A 20,381-nucleotide genomic window follows, 5' to 3' on the forward strand; every position below is an offset into this window, starting at 1 on the left:
TTTTCTATTTTTGACGAGCCGCCGATTCTACCTTTTGCCCAGTGTTGACTTGGTTCTAGATATGTTCCCGAAAAATACAAAATTTCTAAAGCCATCTCATTGTGCTTTCCTCAGGAGCAACCTTACTACAGTATGGAAATGTTTAGTCGAACAAACACAATGGAATACCATAAAAACTTGCGCGAAAACAAGTCTCAATGCCATTTCAATGTCTCCGTGCTGTGCTGCATGTGCACCGACTTAACAAGCAACCCAAACTCATCCCAGCATGTAGTTTTATATTGTCACTATCATTGCAGACTGATGAATCACTCAGTCTGTCCTCTCTTGAATAGGCGGGCAAAAAGCGGCAGGCTGTAATTATAATTGAAGCTCTAAGCAACTACTTTGTGACCCGAGACACCACCTATTCTTCTACTTTGGTGAAAGTGAATGTTCAACAGACATTTTGTTCTGTTTTTAAAGTCCTGGTTGTGTGGTTTGTTGTATTTTGGCAATACTGGGAAGTGGTGTATTCATGCGTTACTGACAACTATTGTAAGTGTTAAAAATAATGACAGAAGTACATGGTTCCACACTGAAACAGAAAGTTTATTCAGCCACCCCAATAACTTAACAAGTTCCCATTGAATTAAAGTCCAAAAGTGACCTGTCAGCACACAGACCTCCGGGAAATGCCAGCATTGCAACACATACCAAACCCGGACAGCAAACACAAAGTGAGAGGAGAAACAACAACAAAAGAAGCATTTAAAATCAATGGCTACAATAATGTTAGTCATTTATTAATGCCTGGGGAAAGTATTAACTTCGAATATTAAAATTCAATGAAAGGCGTTCAAATCGTTAAAAGCTTGTTTTTGGTCTCTTTAGGTGTGTTTTTGGGGTCACGTTTGTCTTTGTCAAAAACACAAGTTCCATTCATGACAAATTAACCATCTAATCTCAGTGAGTAATTGATGTGTTCAGAGACAATTGTACACGTGAGCGTTCAAACTCGGGTGTTTCACACATTAGCCATTTGAGCGAGCACTGAAATAACTCAGATTTTTGCAAGTCAGAGTGACATCAGCAAAAATACCTGGGAGCAGTATGTATAGCCAACAAGACGACAGGACATGCCTGATTTCCCCACGTAGTGAAAACCCCCTAAAACTATGATCGGCCTGTTTACAATGGTTTCTTTCTACAATACTAACATTTGATGACATAAAAAAACAAACAATTGTGGAGGGGGAAAAAAAGCAAAATACAGTAATAGCATTAAGCAGGCACAGGCATTAAAAGCTGGTAAAGTCTTACTTCCTGTGGCATCAAAGTCAATGAGGGAATAACACACCAGATTAGAACTGCAAATCATAATGCGTGCCATTTTCTTTTTTTCCCCAAGCAGTATTCATCGCAACATGAATTTCACCACAATGCCATATGAAACAAAAATAAAAGACAATGTGGGCCTACCAGATAAATAAGTTCTTACATAATAAAGAAAACAGCAGAATATTTTTTAACAAAGCAAATGAAACAAGGTCAACTATTTTTCAAAGCTACGGCCAAATAAACTGTTAGCATTGCCACCTAAACCCAGAAGAGATGTTTTGAAATTTAAGAAGATGTATATATTTCATTGTGTTCCCTCCTGTCCAGATGTGAAAAAGACCAACACCTTGTGACCCCAAACGTCTGACATATCACTTTAATGAGGCCAATTTGGACAAATTGTTCACCCCAGTATGTAACAAGATCTAATGGAAACAGACATGTATAATCAGCATCTTTCTTTTAAGGACTAGTCACTCAAGAGAAATAATCTCTACTTTCAATATTTCAAAACCAGATCTACAGTTTCAAAGCAAATAAAAAAACAAAAAAATATCTCCTCTTTCCCAGTTAACAGCAACCTTTAGTAAAGAAATAATAGCATTTTTTTTTTTTGTCAATAACCAAGTACATCTTTTGTGGGTCAATCACTTGAGTGCGATTTTAGCAGTAAAGAACAAACATCTGTAGATTATCTTAAATCTCACACCAACTTTCACTCCTTTGCTTGTGTCAAAGTAAAGTGATGGCTGAAAAACATGGAACAGATGATAGAGATAGATGTATAAAATCGATTGGGTAGAAGGGGACACACACACACACACACACACACACACAAAAATATAAGATGACATCATATTTAAGAATCATTTCAAATATTCTAATTACTTGAGATTTGCTTCAACTGTATGACCAGTGCTCGAAACTGCTTCAAATACACAGTCGAGTCTTTCTTCAATTAATATCAGAACTGAAAAACAAAATTCAAACACAACTTTGTCCCCAAGGACAGCTTGCGTGAGGTTTCTAAGAACAGCAGCGCTGAATGAGGACGACATGTCAGATTGTATGATCTGGCAGTTTGATATGATCCAGCTTCCGATCAGCGCTGCTGTTCTTACCCGCTCGATGAACATAAACCCAGATACAGATGAGAAAGTAAAGAATCACATCCCAGAAGTCAGAGGCTGTTATGATCCAACGCGTGTTGTCGTGGTCTTCTTGTCAGAGAAGAAGCTTCTCAGCAGCACCACCTGGCTGATGCTGACCACCAGGAGGATAATGGCTTCTCCAATGGACCAGAAAGCAACACGGGTATTCAGGTCCTCTGCCCGACTGCGTCCCTGGGCTTCCCGGAGGCGGAAATGTGTCTGGTAGTCGATGACTGACTTCAGGGCCTCGTGAATGGACACGCACGCCGATTCCATCTTGAAAAGGTGAGCAAATAGAAACACATTTACTTATTCGGGTCCACAGTTTTTAGAGGATGGAGTTACTCAGTAAAAATACAATAAAACGTGGCTCTGATGTTTTAAATATGCTGGCTGATTTGATCCAAAATGAGATAAAGTCACATGTTCCTATTCGTATTTCATAAATCTTACAGTTTTACTTTCTTGAAACCACTTTTCGCTGCGACATTCCAGTTCCGGCTGAATTATGCTTCCTGAACAGGCATGACGTGGGGAAATTAGGCGTACGGAATCAGCAGAGAACATGTGTTCCATTTATACTAAGCGTGGCTCCGGCTCTCAAACTGCATGGGGCAGTGCATCGCAAAAACACATCACTGGCCGTTCTAAATTAGGCTAGAAGAAGTAGACTTCTTCTCCTCGACACCAACAGGTGATCCTGCAAGAGGAGAGCGGAGCGGAGCAGGACACAACAACTCGTTGGACATTAGCCATCACTCGCTCTGCAATTACAGCTCAAAATTGAGTGTAAGGATTCTTCCCGACACCACAGGGGCTTGTACTCCAGCAAGACACTGTGCTTAGAAAAGGTCTGCTGAAGAAAATACGGGATTTTATTGAATTTGAGATTCAACAAAGTGTTTTTAATGCAGGTAACATTCTCGAAACAAGTGTCATGTTTGTCAAAAACTGTGACGAGGAAAATAAAATAAAGAAATGAATGTAAAAATACCTTGTATCCGTGTTTCATGTATAATTAAGACATCGATAAAGTACATCCGGCTGAAAAGCCTCATAAAGCGATCGCTTCCCTTGTCTGGATATTTGCCAGCATGTCAGTAACGACAGTCAAGTCACCAGTGAAAATGTTGATCATCCACTGGAAGATAGCCGATTAATTAAAATAACATATTTGAATTCATTCTTGAAAAACCATTGCCTTCAATTAGAATCAAACTGGATCCTACCAACATGCCAGGTGCAAATTCAACCACTCGACTACAGTCGCTGTATGACATCAAATCACTGTTTAATCTTTTCATTGAAATTTTCGGCTTCGTAACAAATTTCCCCTCCGTAGAAGTCTGACATTGAAGCATACCAGCCACAAATATAAATCTGTGGCTATGAGTCAAATATTGTGCTTCCTAGTGTCTTTAAAACAAAGTCTTCAGTCCTCCTCCTCTTCACCTATTCCAGCACGTCTCCGTCCATGGAGTCACAAAAGTTCGGAGGCGCATGAAGCGGTGACGTTCTGCATGGTGGCTGAAATGACATAATTCGACCGCATGGAGCCGTGCGGAGTTCGCGGACGCCTCAAGCATAAAACAAGCTTCATTCCAGAGCAGAAACTAACACATATTATTTCAGGATTTCAACAACTAATTACACACACTTGTATCTTTTCCCCTCGAAGTTAGACAGGAATTTTGATACCGATTCCTCTGATGTAAAAAATGACTCGTCCTTTACACATACGTTCATAGCTTACCTGAGTGAGAGCAGTGACCCGGTTCTCGTTGGGGAAGAGTGGAGGGTCATCGCCAACCTGGAAGTCGAAGTAAACCGTCTTGTGTGTGAAGGTTGAGAACTCGTTGCTGAAGCAGAACTTGTAGGTGCCATTCTTGGCTGCTGTGAACGTGAAGCTGTCATACTGCTTCTTCATCTCCTTGTAAAGTGTAGTGCTATCTGGATCCTCCAGACGACAATCTACGTCGTAATGTCCACCAGTCACCACCTAGTAATTCAAATGACAGAACAACTATTTATTCAGGAACAAAAATCACACAATATTTACTCACCGTGGAACACTAAAATAACGCAGAAGACGATTGGACAATATTAGAGTTGAGTGATCTTGACCTTAATCATATCATCTTATCACCACACTGGTGGATTGTGGTGGTCGTGGGTGGGAACTCCAGTGCGGCTGTAACTCACTCCCAAAAAAAAAAATCTAATTTGGTTACATAGAAACATGAATTGGATTAAGAAAAAGAATAAATGCTTCACCTTCAGAGTCAGACCACCTTAAGGTGTGAAGTCTCATGTGAAGTTTATCAGTCACTGTCGGAGACTAAGTAGCATTAAATAAAATTCTTTGTATTATAGTAAAACAAAATCTGAGAAATCACTTGGCGTTTTAAAAAGTGTAAATATTAAGCTGACATGGATCCCCTATTTTGTTTGCATTCAATTTTTGGTGCCATGTCTCCAGGATAAGACCAGAAAGAACACAACTGGTAGTTTGTAGATGTACAGCATATAATTAACATCAATTGAACAAGGATTACTACTCCTAAAAACGGTAACTGAATCATCCAGTGTGGACCTGACTCCACCCACGATTGCGACCAAAAAAGTACAAAAATGGACAAGGACATATGAGAAGTAGACACACAGCAGAGGTGGGGAAAAAGTGAAAATGAAAGGAGGATGTGTGAGACAGGAAAGCAGGAATTACTTTGCATCAGGCACAAGAGTGTGCTCCAGGTTTCTGTGCCTGACCTGCTCCACAAACTAATGTTTCTAGATTCTATATCGGGTAGATTTTAAAATGAGTAGTGTTTTGTGTAATAACCTTTACTATTAATGTCAATCTGGTTACGAAGCTGCCTGTTTTCTTGTCCTTTTGTTGATGAATGTAGGCTGCTTTAATAAATTACCTATCTACCCATCCATCCATCCCACCTCTGCAAGGAACAAATGTAAAAATCCTTGTTTTCTTGTGAAATTCAACTGAGTGAGTTGCACTGCGATTACCTTCATATAAATCGTGCCAAAAGTATTTCCTTTTATTTAATAACCAGCTGTTACAAGACAGGTAGCATTAGCAGCTGCTTAAAAGTCTTAAGTCCTGAATATAAAGATGCCAGTGCCGCCGACATCAAGAGGGGGGGGGGATATCCACTCAGCTTTTATAAACACAAATAAATAATTGACATACTAATGAAGCTGAGTCTCGTACCTGAAACTCCAATGTGCACTTGGTGCCGACGATGATGTCTTCGTAGAAACACTGCTTCGCGTTATCTGGCAACTCAAAAGTGAGCTCCGAGCCGAGCACCCAGCCACAGAGCAGCTGGGCCCACAGCACCTGCAGCAACACCCGGAACGATCGGCACATCCTGGACATCGATAGCCAACAGCCTCACAGGGAAACCTGCCGACACAAACACCGGACAGACACGCCACTGAAGCCAGAGCCGGGAAGACGGAAACAGCGACGGAGCGAACACGGACATTAACCTGTTAGCTTGGAGCTAACTGCTCCGCTGTTCGTCGTTATATGTAGAGTTGTGAGGCAGCGTGGCATCTGGAACATTGTCTACGGATAGTGTGTGCATGTGTGTTAAACGTAAATGTGTCCACTTGGGCTCAACTGAATGTAAAGATGAACATTTATTAATTCATCACTGTGTCTCTGTTAGAAGAACCTACTCACCCCAAAGTCTTCACCCGGATGTGACCAAATCTGAGTGACGTGTACCAAGCGTGGTATTCCATTGGCTCTTTACCGGCATAAGCCCCGCCTTACGCCTGCTGCCATTAGTGAAAAGAAGTAGGGACTACGCTTTTGAGATCACGTTGGCTACGTCCACACGCTTGGCCGAAAGAAGCGTTTCCTACGTCGCCGGTGATGGGCGGGCATGCCGGGTTGTCGGTTTCTTAATACTTTACCACATGCTTATTCACGTGGAGATTGACAAGGTTTATTAGTCGAACAGACAAACCATCGCCGAGAAGCAAAATCCATAATTCCCTTACTAGTGTAGTCGATGTGAGCGTGATGGTAAGATAGAGAATCCTCTTAAGCATTAAGGAGGCATTAAATTAGTTATAGGTTATCTTGTTAATGTTGAACTCATCCAGCTGGAAAGAGTGATGACCTCATCTCACATTCAACGCCATGTTATAAAAGTTCAAGACTTGTGTAACTACATCAACCTAGAAAACTGTTGGACGTTAAACCTGTAAGGTAAATTAAAGAAAATCAATGTAAAATCATGGTATACTCAAACCAATCAGCCAGCGAGCTTGAGGCCCAGTTTGTTCTGCACATATGATTAGAAGCCTAAACGTTATAGATGAAGCAATTATATATTTTACAGGGAAGATTAAATAAGAATAAGGTGAGACGCAAGCACAAAAGAAAAACTGAAAATATGACAAATAACTAAGGAGTTTGTAGTTTCTTCAGACCATTGTGTATCTGGTTTGGACTAATAAAGTACTGCTGGTCATCATGGCAGTCTGTGGCATCATCAGCAATAAATGAATAAATGTTTGAGAAATGGAGCAGTATAACTCACATGAATTATTTGTGTCAGAGTACTATCTAATGTGTTACCACACTTATTACGTTATTCACTGAGTATTTTCTGAATTGTGTATGCTGCAAGTTGCCTCTGGTCACTAGTGTGGCAGGTCCAACACATGTCACAGATGATCTACTGTAATATAAATTGTTTTTATTGTGATTGTTAAGTCTCCGCTGCGTTCTATTATCAACTCCTGAGACATTTTGTGGGTAGTGGGTTGCCAGTCCCTCAAAAGACAAAGATAGACAGTCACCCACACTCACATGGGAAATTTAGAATAACGAATTAACCTCATATGCTGGTTTGTTTTGTATTGTGGGTGGAAATGGGAAATGGGTTTCCGTAACTAATGCACACACAGAGAACTTGCAAATTCCACACAGACAGGCCCCCCAGCCCAACTGTGACTAAAAACCGAGACAATCTTGTGATGGGGCTTCAGTGCGAACCACTTCACCACTGGCCATTAAGGGACAAACAGGAAATATTGTCCCCATTTAGGCTGGATGAGGTCTGCAAAACTGTCTAGAATTTCAAGAACAATGCAATCCTGCAGATTTGTATTCATTTTAGATCTTTATTTCACCAGGCAAGTTTGCATGAGACTGAAATGATCTTTTTCAAGCATACATGGATGGCCAAAAGCAGCATTAAAACAAAACAAAAAAACAATAGACAGAGAAGACATAGAGAAATAGATCACACTGAAATACCTCTTTCCTATATTCAATGGTATATAGATATATAGAATATTAACAGAAAGTTTAAAAGCAAGCTACTTTTTTAACTGACTTTTTTTGCCCTCTCTGAGCTCCGAGGTGTTTCAACAGTTGGCAAGAGCAGCATGGCACTTAGGCAGATTTGAAACCATGCAGCTCCACGAACAACAACCTGAGGAGATGTAAGTTTTACTATCAAAAAAAATGTATTAAAATTAATACATTTCCATAGACTTGTGCCACCAAATCACCAGTTTTTCTGTTGCTGCTTTTGGATGATAGACTCTTGTAGATATTCTGATCCAGTCACAGAACCTCAGTATGGCCTTCAGATTCTTCTTACATATACCCACTTTTCCTGCTTTCAACAAAACAACTTCAAGAATGAAATGTTGCTTGTCAGTGATCTTGTTGCTATGGCTATAAAAACTATTTTGGGGAAAAAAATTAACTCACAGTGTTCAAAGATGACACGTGTTATCCCTCCCCTTACTTTGCCTCCAGCTCTGCACATAAAAACACCCCTCTGCTGGTATATTCTGATCTCTGCTGATACAGTGTAAATACCACAGTAGCTGTTCTGCGGTCTCGCCAAAAGTCACTCTCCCGCTGCCTCCGAGTGTGTCACTCGGGGCAACTAATCCTGAGTCAATATAGAACTGTAGTGTCCGGATAGGGCGCGCCTGCTGCAGGATGCGCCTCCAGAACCAGCGCGTCTTCCTGAAGACGCGGCCGACCCCAAAAAACCCAAGTCTCGCGCGATCCAGCTGGACGGGATTACAGAGTCGGGACGGGAGGGCTGCATGGGGAGCTGAGACACAACAAAAGACACACACTTCAAGTAACTGGAGGCGCTGGATGCTCTTCGGTTTGTTTTTTTGGGTAAACAAAAGAAAATTTAAGTCATCCCCTCCATCGCTTCGCGCTCAGCGACAGTACGTCGGGGGTTCAGTGTCATGCCGAGCAGCACGTCTTTGCTGGAGGCCGATGAGGGAGAGTCCGAGGTCCCGCCGCCGCTAGTGCACGCTTTCGCCGGTATGGGCCTCGAAGAGCACCACGGCACCCAGAGCCAGACCCCCGAACAAGCGGACGACAGCGTCTCCTTCCACCACCACAACCACCACCACCAACAACAACTACCCCCGGTTAGCCATTTCAACCTGCTCGGCACGGTCCTCGACTTGAAGCCCCTGCATCGGCCGCCCTCCGGAGATGAAGCCACCAAAACGGCTGCGCTCGAGGACGAGGAGGCAGAAGTTGGAGCCGCCGATCCCCCGGGCTGCACCGGGGGCTTGCTTCTGGCGCAGGCCCACCGCCACCAGCACCTCACTCCGGCTAACTCCGTGCTGCCGTCCGGGCTGGAGCACGTCGAGACGGTTCTGTTGTACAGCGGAGAGGAGCGGGACGACACAGCCGTGAGCGGCGGTGCCTTACCGCCGGCTAACAGCATGGCGATGCTACCGTCCGGCGTGTACGCGGACTCGGGCTTCGAGGCCGAGCCGTCGCTCCTAGCTCGGAGGAAGAGCGTGAACACGACCGAGTGTGTGGCCGTGCCGAGCTCCGAGCACGTCGCGGAGATCGTGGGTCGACAGGGTGAGTGCAGCAGCCTCCTCCTCCGGGGGGCTTCCAGCAGACCGGACAGCAAAGGTTTTCGCATCGCTAACTGTTGTTAGGACTGAACTTGGTTGGCGGATCGTTTCGGGAGCCGAGAAGTACTCGAAACGAAGTAAACATGTTTAGAATGTGAGCTTTCTAAGAATTAAATAGATTATCTTATAAAGAAAACACTTACGAAACAGAATCGCTAAAGACGACATTGAAGTTGGTCTCTTATTCGCGCCCCGCGTTACATCAGTTAAGGGGAAAGTTAAGAGGAATTGTTATGAAATTGCACGATTCGTTTATGATTACAGATAATAATGCTGTAAAACACGTAAGACTGTTTAACTAAAGTCTCACTGTTTTCCCGAAACTCACTTACACATTTGTGAGAATGCCAAACAACTTGGATTTTCACAATAAACTACCCTCAGGTCAAAACACCACTATTCTCTGACGTGCCCAACCATGACTGCATTATTTTTAATGGGTTGACTATTCATCACATTACAGAAACTTATCATATTGCTTAAAATACACGGCATAGGGCAACTTTTCTCCAGTTATCCCTATTTCAGGTTTCTTATTATTGGTATATCCCTGAAATCTCAAACGAAAATGGCTTGCCCCCTCCAATGCTATTTTAGTAATAAAATCGGACAGGACTGCGAAGGATATTCCAGTCCGGACATTACAGGTCTGGTTTAGTGCTTCTTAGTTTCTAAAAACAATCCTAATGTTGAAATATCTACTTTTATCCCTTTTGTTTAGTTTCACCTTAACGTCTGCCTTAACACTTCAATCGGAAGCCAACTTCTGGTTTGTGCTGAAAACCAACTTATTGTTGTCATCCTCACTTGCTTTAACGTTATTTTCACATTTACCACATACATTTTTACTATATCCTCCCGATATGGCTTAGTCGTTTAACTTTTTAGGGTCTCGGACTGGTCAGCGGCTTTGAATTAAAACTCCAAACCATGTTTTTTGGCATGTTTCGCTTCAACAGTTGATGTTGGCCTGAGAGCAGCTAGCCTAGCACGCTAACTGGGTCAACACCACCCTCGTTCAGCTCACTCAAAAAAACAACAAAAAACAAAGTTCACGTCACAACTTTTTATCGTGAAGCCGGTTCCTCTACGTCTTGTAAGCTTCAAGGGCCAGTCTGTGTCAGGGATGTTTTTGGCTCGCTGACAGGCTCTCCTGAGCCGTGCCTGGTCGTGCTTTGTCTCGGAGGGAGAGACATAAAGAGCAGTGTGCTGCTGCTCTCCATTGCTCTGCCACATCAGCTGCGGGTCATAGCAATCTCCTTGAATTAAAAAAAAACAAACAACCAACAACCCGGACTGTGTGTTTCAATCTAACACGTATGTGTTTTTTTCTTTTAAAAACACATTTCTTTTGTCTGTGGTTTACATAAACCTTACAAAGGGTGGCAGGGCTTTTGGAGTCACTAGGTGTTGTGGAGCAGCTGGGGGAGGGAGGGAGCTCTGCTGTGTTGACAACAACAGGAAATGGCTCTGGTAATGATGCTGGACACTCAACCACAGCTGAAAGGGATATTTAATTTATAAGCTATGCTACTTTTATATGCCATCAATGACTGGAATCATAAATGACGTGCCGTTAACTTTTATGGGTTCTCTTGAGTTGGAAAGTTTATGTCTTTGTTATGTAGTACGTCTCAGGACTGAATCTTTTATGACGTATCCCCCGACAGGCTGTAAGATCAAAGCGCTGCGAGCCAAGACCAACACCTACATCAAGACACCGGTGAGAGGTGAGCAGCCTGTCTTTGTTGTGACTGGACGCAAAGAAGACGTGGCCATGGCCAAGAGGGAGATCCTCTCTGCGGCGGAGCACTTCTCCCTCATCAGAGCCTCTCGAAACAAAACCAGCCCTCTGTCTGCTGGAAGCAGTCTTGGGACCCCTGCACTGCCTGGTCAGACAACCATTCAGGTTAGTATGGTTATAAATCATTGTCGTTGAGTGAAATCACACGGGATGGTCACGTTGGGTGGGTGTTTTTACAAGGTTTTATAAAGGGGAGACTCTTGAGTCTCATGGCTTCTGTGTTCTTCCATTGTTTCAGGTGCGGGTACCATATCGTGTTGTGGGATTGGTTGTGGGTCCCAAAGGTGAGTCTTTATTTTCTTTTGTATTCCTACTACTTCTTGGGCTGCAAATTGAGGCAGGGTTCTGGAGACCAATACAAGGAGGATGGCTTTGTCTTTTGTTTATCAATTAGTTTGAGCCTCAGAAGATTCAAGATTAAGCATTTAGTTAGTTTATTTGTCCTAAATATCTGAATGAGAAGAAACCAAGTTGATTTCCTGCTCCTAAATGCATATCTGGGTTAAATAGACCATTTATCCATCTTATATACTGCTCCCTTCAACTTGCTGTCATGAGTTGGTGGATCTCATCCCAGCCGACTGCAGATGAGGCCAGGAAGCACCCTGGACAGGTCGCCAAGGAAAACACAAAGAGACGGATGCTCAAGCATACTTATATGGATACCTAACGGGCAATTTAGAATTGTCAATTACCTTAAACATATTTTTTTGGATTGTGTAAAGAAACGAGAATTCCAAAGTGAAGTGTGCAAACTGTACAGAAATTCATCCTCGGGACCACCTGGACTTGAACCAGAGAGATAAGACAGCCACTGCACCACCGTGGAACCTACCTAATATACAGACAAAGTCAAATTGTTATTCAAGACAAATAATATAGCATGATATTAGAACAAATGTTTCTACCGTGTCACATTGATGAAAGTTCTGGTGACAAAGTATGAAGGATGAAACTGATGGTTTGCAATTTGCAGTGAAACCTCTTGGCTTCAGACAAATAAACTCTCCTCTCGCACTTCTATGAAGTACATTTTAAGAAGTGTTTTACAGTATAACCCTTCGCTTTAGAAAAGCCTTGCTCATGTGCGTAAAATGAAGCTCTTTCAGGAACTTGTGAATTATCTAGTGGAAACCAGCCTGTCTTAAGTTACTTTCTGCCTCTTGGAGTGTCTCGGCTTAGAGTGCCTCGGCAAACTCTACAAGGTTACATTTTGCTCACAGAGTCTTTGACCCCTTGCCCTGTTGACATTACCACCTCAGTGTTGGGAAGCTCTGGGTTGGTTTGTCAATTGAACAGCAGCAGCTCTCAGCCATGTGCCACTGTACTGCTGAGGCCGAGTCCAAACTCCACAGAATTTCAGGTTCTTTAACATATGAAAACAAATGCATTTGCCAATGTCATTTTTACGTCATTCTAAATTTGCACTGGCTTCAGGATTTAATTGTGATCTTTACTAAAGTATGTTTAGTCTTTGATGGCCTAGTGACATTTGATCTGGTTTCTCCAGAAGGCAGGAATTCAGTGGGCTCTGAGCTTTAGCCAGGTGAGTCACCAGGACAGCCTGCAGCTCAGGGCTGTAATTTACTGCACAGCCCAACTTCCTCCAACATCAAAGTCAAATTGGTCCGATAACTGCAGCAAAGTCATTGCTGTGAGTGTATAATGGTTGAGCTGTGGTTATGCAGTCTATAGCTTCACTGCGAGAGAGAACCTGTCGAGCTCTGGGAAAGTCGACTTGTCTGTTAATGTATCAGTAACTGTAAGTTATGACTCAAGCTTTTTTTCTTTATCCTTCATTTCCTGCTTTGAGTGGTTCCGTGTGCTGCGAGTGATTTTAATAGGATGTCCTCATGCAACAATATGACTAGAATGAACATTCGGTCTTTCAGGGGCAACCATCAAACGCATCCAGCAGCAGACTCACACCTACATCGTGACGCCCAGTCGGGACAAAGAGCCGGTGTTCGAGGTCACCGGGATGCCTGAGAATGTGGACCGAGCGAGAGAGGAGATCGAGGCGCACATTGCCCTACGCACTGGTACCTGCGGGGGCATCGAGGCACCAGGTGTGGACAACAATGATTTTCAATTCAACGGCACAGATGTCAGCTTTGAGACCTCCGCAGCGCCAGCCGCGTTGGGCGAAGCCGGGTGGCTCCATGCAGGTGCGTCATCGCCAGGTGGCGGCGGCGGCGGCGGTGGTGGCGGTGGTGGTGGCGGCGGTGGCTTGCTGCCACTCAACATCAACGGTACTCAGCGAGTCAATAGCAATATCAACAGCGGCATCAAGATATCTTCCACCTACCGTAACGACAGCTCCAGTTCCCTGGGCAGCGGCTCCAGCTCAGCTGATTCATTTTACGGCAGCGCGAATGGGAACCAAATGTCCGATTTCAGCCCAACCTGTCCATTTAATGCCAACACTAACAACAACAACAACAACAATAATAATAATAACAACAGCGGCAGTGCAAGTTTATGGTTTGGTGAGAGCCTTGTTCCTGTGGGCTCTGAGGAGCTGGTCAGCCTGGGAAGCGGAGGCTCCTCCTCAGGATTTGACCCGTTGACCATTTCCACTGCCTCACACTCTGCTGCACAGCCTCACATCTGGAGCTCTTTTTTGGACCACCAGTCTCTCCAAGCCTTTGACGCTCTCCAGTCCCAGGTGGGTATAGATCAACAGAGGCATTCCATTCATGGTCTCCTACACTGACATTAAAGGCCGTCTATCCTTCTTCTATACAATATGGGAACTGTCATTCCTCTCCAAGCTATGTTTTGCGTATCTCAGAAAGTTTTCTAAAATAGGTCAATTGTGAACCGGCTCTCGGTTTTGTCTTACTGTAATTTAATACTCCAGCTGGCATACAAGGACAGATGAGGTGGCTGGTCGTGCTTTGCCACGACTGTTTAAGCAAAGCTGTTTGTTTTCTGGGTGTTTCCATGCATGTGCTCATCAAACTGTTCCCCCTTTGTGTAAAAAAACCCCAACGAAAACATTGAAAGTGTGTCTCATGAAAGCGTCTAAAAGATGCAGTAATGAATGAGTTTTTAGAGACCAAAACACAAACGGACAATTAGAAAGCCAATATGATATTGTCAGAAAATCAACTGAATACAAGTAAAATGACAGCTGGGTCACTTCAAAGGTACATTTATTAAGTTAAATAACTTGTAATGGTATGTTCTGGCGTCTACACCATGTAAAACAGCAAACAAGAAGTGTTGGCATAATGTTAGAGTTGATGCAGGACACTTGGCAACAACTAAGAGCAAACTATCAAACTGTACAAATGACTGACATTACCTGAAGGCTCAGTTAGACTGCAATGTCAGCAATCTTAAATTAGCTGCTATACTGTGCGACATTTGTTTTATGGATTTGAGTGTGAGGGTAAGTTTGCCTGCACAATGTCAGCGTCCGCTGGATTTGGAGTTGATTACTGTTACGATATACGTCAGTACACAAGAACACTGTTATGCTGTCGGTCATCTGCGTACACAGTCAGGAATCGGAGAGTGATCCAGGAAAGGAGTGTTTGTTGTTGTAACGCTTTATGTGCAGGGAAAGAAATTGTAGGGAAGTGGATGTGGTCCTGCTTTTTTTTTACCTCTTTAGAAATCTAACTGTTGAGTTGCTGTTGCTTTGATCATCACACCTTGTACCGCTGCCTTCCCGTTGGCTGTTCGTCACTGCAGCTCAGCGCAGCAGTCACACGCTGCGCCATCTCGTGACGGCTGGTCTGAAATGGTCAGAAACTGTTTGTGGTCATGTGGTGACGTTGGCCAACCGCAAAACCGTCTCCCTGTACAACTTATGGTCAGTTAGGGCGCCAAGATATATCATCTGATACCCACCAAAATCTCAGTAGATCGCTGTTGTAAAGCACAACAGCGGGATCAAATTTACCTCTAAAGTTGTAAAAACTTTTGCTTTCGGCCATATTTCTACTACTATAGTTGTTTAACAACTCTCTTGTTGGATCTTTTCAGACCAGTCAGCCGGGAACGCCCCGACTCTCTCCAACTTTCCCTGGGACTGAAGCTTTGGAGCACCCTCAGGCCCAGCGGGTCCTCCGAGGCCCTTTCGGCTCAGCGGGGACCCTGGACGCCCACAGGTTCCCTTCCTACAGCTCAGCCTTTTCCTCTTCCAGCGAAAGCACCGCCTCGTCGTCCTCACCTCCCGAATCCTCGCTCTCCTACCGCACAGGGATGGGATTAGCAGGGAGAGGGCAGGAGATATGCATCCACTGTATGGATCACCAGGTGATCGCTGCCTTGGTTCCTTGTGGTCATAACCTTTTCTGTTTCGATTGTGCCACCCAGATATGCCAGGGTCCAGAGGCGACGTGCCCTGTGTGCCTGTCCCCGGCCACACAGGCCATCCAGCTCCGCAATATGTGATTTATTTATTTTTTTTTATATTATTTTTTATTTTTTTTTGAATCCGCCACCTTGACGGCTGAGGGCGGGCCAGCTTCCCCAACGCTGTTGTGTGGGGAACTTACAAATCTGGCCCTGAATCGGCGTCGTGGCGGGTCCTCACCCCTGCTTTTGTCCTGTCTGGTGTGTGGGTGACGAAGGTCGGGGAGAGTAGATGAACACGGAGTGAGGTGTATTTAGGGCCTCGGTTGGGGTGTTCAGCCCGTTCATGTGCCTGCTATTGTGAAGTCTTCTTCCCTGATCGATTGATGAATGGGAGGGTCAGGAGCCCTCAGTGTAGCATTGGGTGGGTTGGGATACATGATGATATATGAATATCATGTTCTTCTTTTTTTGTTTTTGTTTGTTTTAACGATGGCCCTGCCCCCCGTTGCCTCTTGTTTGCTGTGCTCATAGTGGGGGGGGGGGAGAGGATTAATGAAGAGGCGAGCACGTTTACGTGGGTCACCACATACGACTGTAGAAAAAGAATCGTATTCTTCTGGTTATTACACAATTTGAATGCTGTAGTAGACGTTGCATATCAAACACATGCCACACCGCGCCGCTAGATGACACGCTCGTCCCAGGTTATTTGTGCGCTGACAACTGGCTTTCGATGTATTTCTGTGCTTCTTAGAGAGAACATGTTTACACACAGAGCACAGGTCAGTCTTTGAGAATCACTGACTTATGTTGCTGGCATGCCGTTAAATGTGCAGAGTGTAAGACTCTACAGTATCGTGCGTCCATCGTGTCCCCCTCCAAGCGTGCGTATGGGATCCTCTGGTGAATCCACTAGATCTCCCTACAGCCAGCGTTTAGGTTCTTCTGGTCGACTAACCAAACGCTGACTGTGCGCTTTCTAAATATAGATAAGGCGTGATGAGACTTGGAAATAAAGAGCTAATCTGAAGGCTAAGAAAAACAACTATTGGTATACGAATCATTACTTTGATTTGAAGTATGAAGTACCTTTGTAGCCATAAAACAAGTAAAATCTTACAAACTGCACCTTTTAAGCATGCAAACACATCCATAAAGGCTTTTTTCACCCAAGCAGGTCAAACCTGCAACTACAAAGTTGTCGCACTCCGAATGGCAACCCACTTTAATTTTCTTCTTCTTTCCCTCCATGTATTTTATTATTATTTTTTTTTTTTAATGGTGAAGTACTGGAACGTTTCTCCATTTCGCTGTCGCCACGTCGCTTTTCATTTCTACTTAAAATAAATCGTGTTTACGGTAAACTTGTGCCTAATTCCGTTCCGAGTAAACAAAAGAAACTTACTGGTTCAGGGGACGCAACGTGTCTCTCTGTCTTTTAAACAAAACTTGTGGCCTTTTCTTTGTTTTTGTTTTCAAAGCCTATAATTAACTAACAACACTATCTACAAATCCAGACTCGAAAGAATATGAACCGACTGTCTGAAGTCTTAATGTATTTAAGTTCAGCCTCTCCTGTTGGAACAAAGCTTATATATCATGGCAAGGTTTTTCTTTTTGCAACTTTTTTTTTTTTTTTTTTTTTTTTTTTTAGTGACCAGAAGCTTTACTTTTTGTTTGTTTTTAGCACCAAACATGAATTTATTTTTTTTCCCCCTTTTTTTTTTTTTTTTTTTTTTTGTTGAAATCTCAGTTAGATCCATGTACAGGAATTGTTCTGCTGATTATCAGCCAGAAAGATATGCACAGCCTTTAGTTTTGGTAACATTCCTCCTCCTCCTCCTTGTGGTGGTCACTTGTGTAGATGTGTGGCCACTTAGTTTTACTTAACCTTCACATGGGAGCTAAAAAAAAAAAAAAAAAGATATTCTATGAAACTGTACTGTGAGGACGGCTGCGATCTGGAACAAATCCCTGTGTTGTACAGACGGGGGCTGCTGTTTATTTAATTATTATTATTGTTTTTTTTTTTTTTTTTAAATAGCCATCTCAATAATACGCTCCTCTTTCACTTGAATGTCGATTTACTCGGGACTGCTCCGCCCTGCGGCTGACTCCGCATGTTGGCGAGCGGTTAAAAATAATGTCAGAGATGAAGGCCACCTATTGCTTTACTCTTAATCGCCACATTTCTGTTTGCCAGGCCTATGCAAAACTCATCTCGGTGTGGCGACTAGTCAAGGAAGCACTAGATGACTTAAAAACTCCTGGTTTTGATTACAAAGCTCAAACTGCTTTCCCATAGTGTTAACCCCCTCACCACCTGCTTTAATGCGTCGATGAGCTGTTTCAGTAGTGCTCGCACTGCGCTGCCGTTTTCCCGTCTACCGCGTGCAGAGCCTCCCTCGTACGTGATCACACTATTGAGGAGTTGGGGCAAGCACCCTGTAATTTTCTGTGTATTTCCTCCTATGTGCATCTACAACTTAAGGTGGATTTTCCTGAAGTCAGGAAATGGTGCAACGTTGGTGCAAGTCATCTCAGATCTTTAGCTTTAAACACCAGTGTCTGTAGACTTCACAGGATGGGAGAAGTGGCCGCGTCATTGTGAAGGGAGAGTAACTGGAATGGTTTAATGTCGGACCGTGCCGGATAAGGTCAATACTGGTTGTTTCGTTGTGTGGACATTGGACTGCAGTCCCTCGAGCATTCCAGCTGTAAACAGTATTTGGGAGATATTCCACGGCATAGCTCTTGTTTATTTCAAACCCGTTCTTTTCACGGGTGATTGAGTTCTTGAGGAAATGGAACCACGAGAGTCCCAAAAGTGCACCCCCCTGCCCCCCCTCTCCTGTCCTCTCCGGTCTTCTATCCGTCCCATTATTTTTGACTTCCCTCAGCGCTGCCTGGGGCTGATCTCTTTTCTCGCTCCGTTTCTCTCCCTCTGAGGGATCGCAATACACTGTCAGCCCTCAGATTTATCCACGTGAATCTCTTTGACATTTTTGTGTCTGTATTATATATTACTGTTGATGACTGATGAATATACAGAACTTATTTTTATTTTGTTACATTTCATATATACATGAATATATATTAAAATGTTTACAATAAGATTTTTTTTTTTTTTTTTAAATTTCAAGTGATTTAAATGAATGAAGAGTTGGAAACACAGAGATGTTGCAGGGGAGTGTCAGTGCTATTTGCTTGTAGTCTAGTTCTTAGTTTACAGTATTGACGATAATAGTATTGATAGCTGCCGTTAAAACCTAGTGGAAAATGGAATGTGCATCATGAGCATGTCTTCATACATCATACCGCCAATGTAAAACATCTCACTGCAACTGTAAAAAGGCCAAGGATACAAGCTGCCTGTCATGTCTGTACACCACCAAATTAAGAACGGTATACTATTAAAATGTATCTTAGATTATCTACATGAATATATATATATATATATGAATACATATTGTTAAGCTGTACCAACAGTACAAAGTATTTGCTAATTTTACTACACTTTTGTTTTGTATATGTCGGGGGAGTCTTAAGGCATACAAGTTCTTCAAATTGAGTCAGGAGTTTAAAAGCAAACTATATTTTATAAAGGCCTTTTAAGTTATTGCGGCCAAAGCACTGATATTATATATATTTGCTGTAAAGAGAATTTTAAGAGTTTTATTTTTCTGATATTAAAGTTACTTAATAAAGACGGTTTCATTTAAAGCCACGTGGGACTGCTGTCATTCATTCATTCTTTCATGATGTCAAATGTATTACTGACAGTTTACACTCAAGATGTGAATAAAAGGGACAAGCTGCTAGACTAAATGTTCTGTATTACAAATATAATAAATCTGCTCGTATTTTTGACCAGAGAATAGCTTTAAAAGAAAGAAAAGAAATTCCTTCCTGAATCCTTTCACTGGATTTATTAATGTTTTCATAAATTTCAGCAGCGATCAGCAATTTTGTCCAGTTTTATTTGCTGTGCCTGCCATCCCACCACAAACGTGCTGCATTCAGGACCGTACATAATCTACAAGCCCAGGGATGTCTGCTCCCGTGTTCCAGGGCAGTGAGAAAAGTCCTCAGTATTTTCTTGCCGCCCTGGTTTGGGGGTTTTCATAGCCGCTGCGTTATTCTATTGTGTCTCACGTCTATCGGGTGATCGGGTTTGGAAAAGTTGAGTCGGCATGGTGAAAAGGAAAAGCACATATGCTCCCGACAGTCCTCCTTTTTCATTCCTCCCAGGTCTGTTTTTTGTGAAGTATGAAATGTCCTGAACCTGGAGAGAATGAACTCGTTTGTGTGTTCAGGTGGAGCACCTGTCCACCTTTTAATGCAGAAAAGGCCAAGAAGTGAATAATGTGGTGGCTAAAATATCCCTTTCTGGTTTATTCTGTGCGCCCGTCTGACCTACTGTTCTGCTCATTGTTGATGTATTTCTGCTGCTATGGGGTTGAATGGGTCACTCATTAGAATGAGGTAAGTTAAAGATTGTTAAAACCTCGTCGTGAATGAACAGTCGTTTGTTCAAACTCGAGCGCACAACACGCAGCAAGTCCTCGCGGGGCTCATGCTTGTGTATACAGTAGTGGCTATTCTGAGATAAGAGAATCACATGGAACTTCCTTTTAAACCGGTTATAATGATTGAAACATTACAAATATTTTCACCACCACATCCTCTCCAATTAACATTGTCCAGTCCTGACAAAAATGGTACGGGTGTGAAGTGAATTAGAATTAATGCGAGAGCTCGACTGGACAAAAGAGTTGGACCTCCAGGTCTGCACCTGTAAGATGTCCAAACTCCAGCTGGAGCATGAGGGTGACCAAATGTCC

The 20,381-nt window shown here is 43.1% G+C and overlaps 2 protein-coding genes across 6 annotated transcripts; one reads left to right on the top strand and one right to left on the bottom strand.

The window, feature by feature from the left end:
• Window positions 1-570: 570 nt before the first annotated feature.
• tmed7 (transmembrane p24 trafficking protein 7) lies at window positions 571-6,213 on the bottom strand. 5 transcript variants are annotated; one of them, XR_013935476.1, is made up of 5 exons: window positions 6,178-6,213; window positions 5,701-5,895; window positions 4,225-4,470; window positions 2,442-2,747; window positions 571-2,346 (listed from the first exon to the last, which is right to left on the bottom strand). XR_013935476.1 is itself a non-coding variant. In XM_080467581.1 (5 exons), the coding sequence occupies exons 2-5, from the start codon at window positions 5,866-5,868 to the stop codon at window positions 2,347-2,349; spliced, it is 606 nt and encodes a 201-aa protein (XP_080323707.1). In that variant the 5' UTR covers window positions 5,869-5,895; window positions 6,178-6,213; the 3' UTR covers window positions 571-2,346. The 5 variants fall into 5 exon arrangements, 3 of the variants coding, with proteins under 3 accessions (XP_080323707.1, XP_080323705.1, XP_080323706.1); XR_013935477.1 differs by having other exon boundaries at window positions 571-2,361; XM_080467581.1 differs by having other exon boundaries at window positions 571-2,361; window positions 2,571-2,747.
• Window positions 6,214-8,552: 2,339 nt separating this feature from the next.
• LOC308112627 (RNA-binding protein MEX3B-like) lies at window positions 8,553-15,633 on the top strand (the record flags this gene model as incomplete). Its single annotated transcript, XM_080468303.1, has 5 exons — window positions 8,553-9,366; window positions 11,093-11,331; window positions 11,465-11,510; window positions 13,119-13,894; window positions 15,223-15,633. Exons 1-5 carry the CDS (start codon window positions 8,730-8,732, stop codon window positions 15,631-15,633), a joined length of 2,109 nt encoding a protein of 702 aa, XP_080324429.1. The 5' UTR covers window positions 8,553-8,729.
• Window positions 15,634-20,381: the final 4,748 nt, after the last annotated feature.

Source organism: Lipophrys pholis, assembly GCF_963383615.2.
Source record: "Lipophrys pholis genome assembly, chromosome: 7".
NCBI lineage: Eukaryota > Metazoa > Chordata > Actinopteri > Blenniiformes > Blenniidae > Lipophrys > Lipophrys pholis.

What these genes read in the sequence shown, in the direction of transcription:
- tmed7 (XM_080467579.1), bottom strand. Translation starts at nt 5,868, where the DNA reads ATGTCCAGGATGTGCCGATCGTTCCGGGTGTTGCTGCAGGTGCTGTGG. An exon ending in AGTGCACATTGGAGTTTCAG is followed by an intron (nt 4,471 to 5,700) that starts GTACGAGACTCA and finishes TTGAATTACTAG; the next exon opens with GTGGTGACTGGTGGACATTA. An exon ending in GGGTCACTGCTCTCACTCAG is followed by an intron (nt 2,748 to 4,224) that starts GTAAGCTATGAA and finishes CACCTTTTCAAG; the next exon opens with ATGGAATCGGCGTGCGTGTC.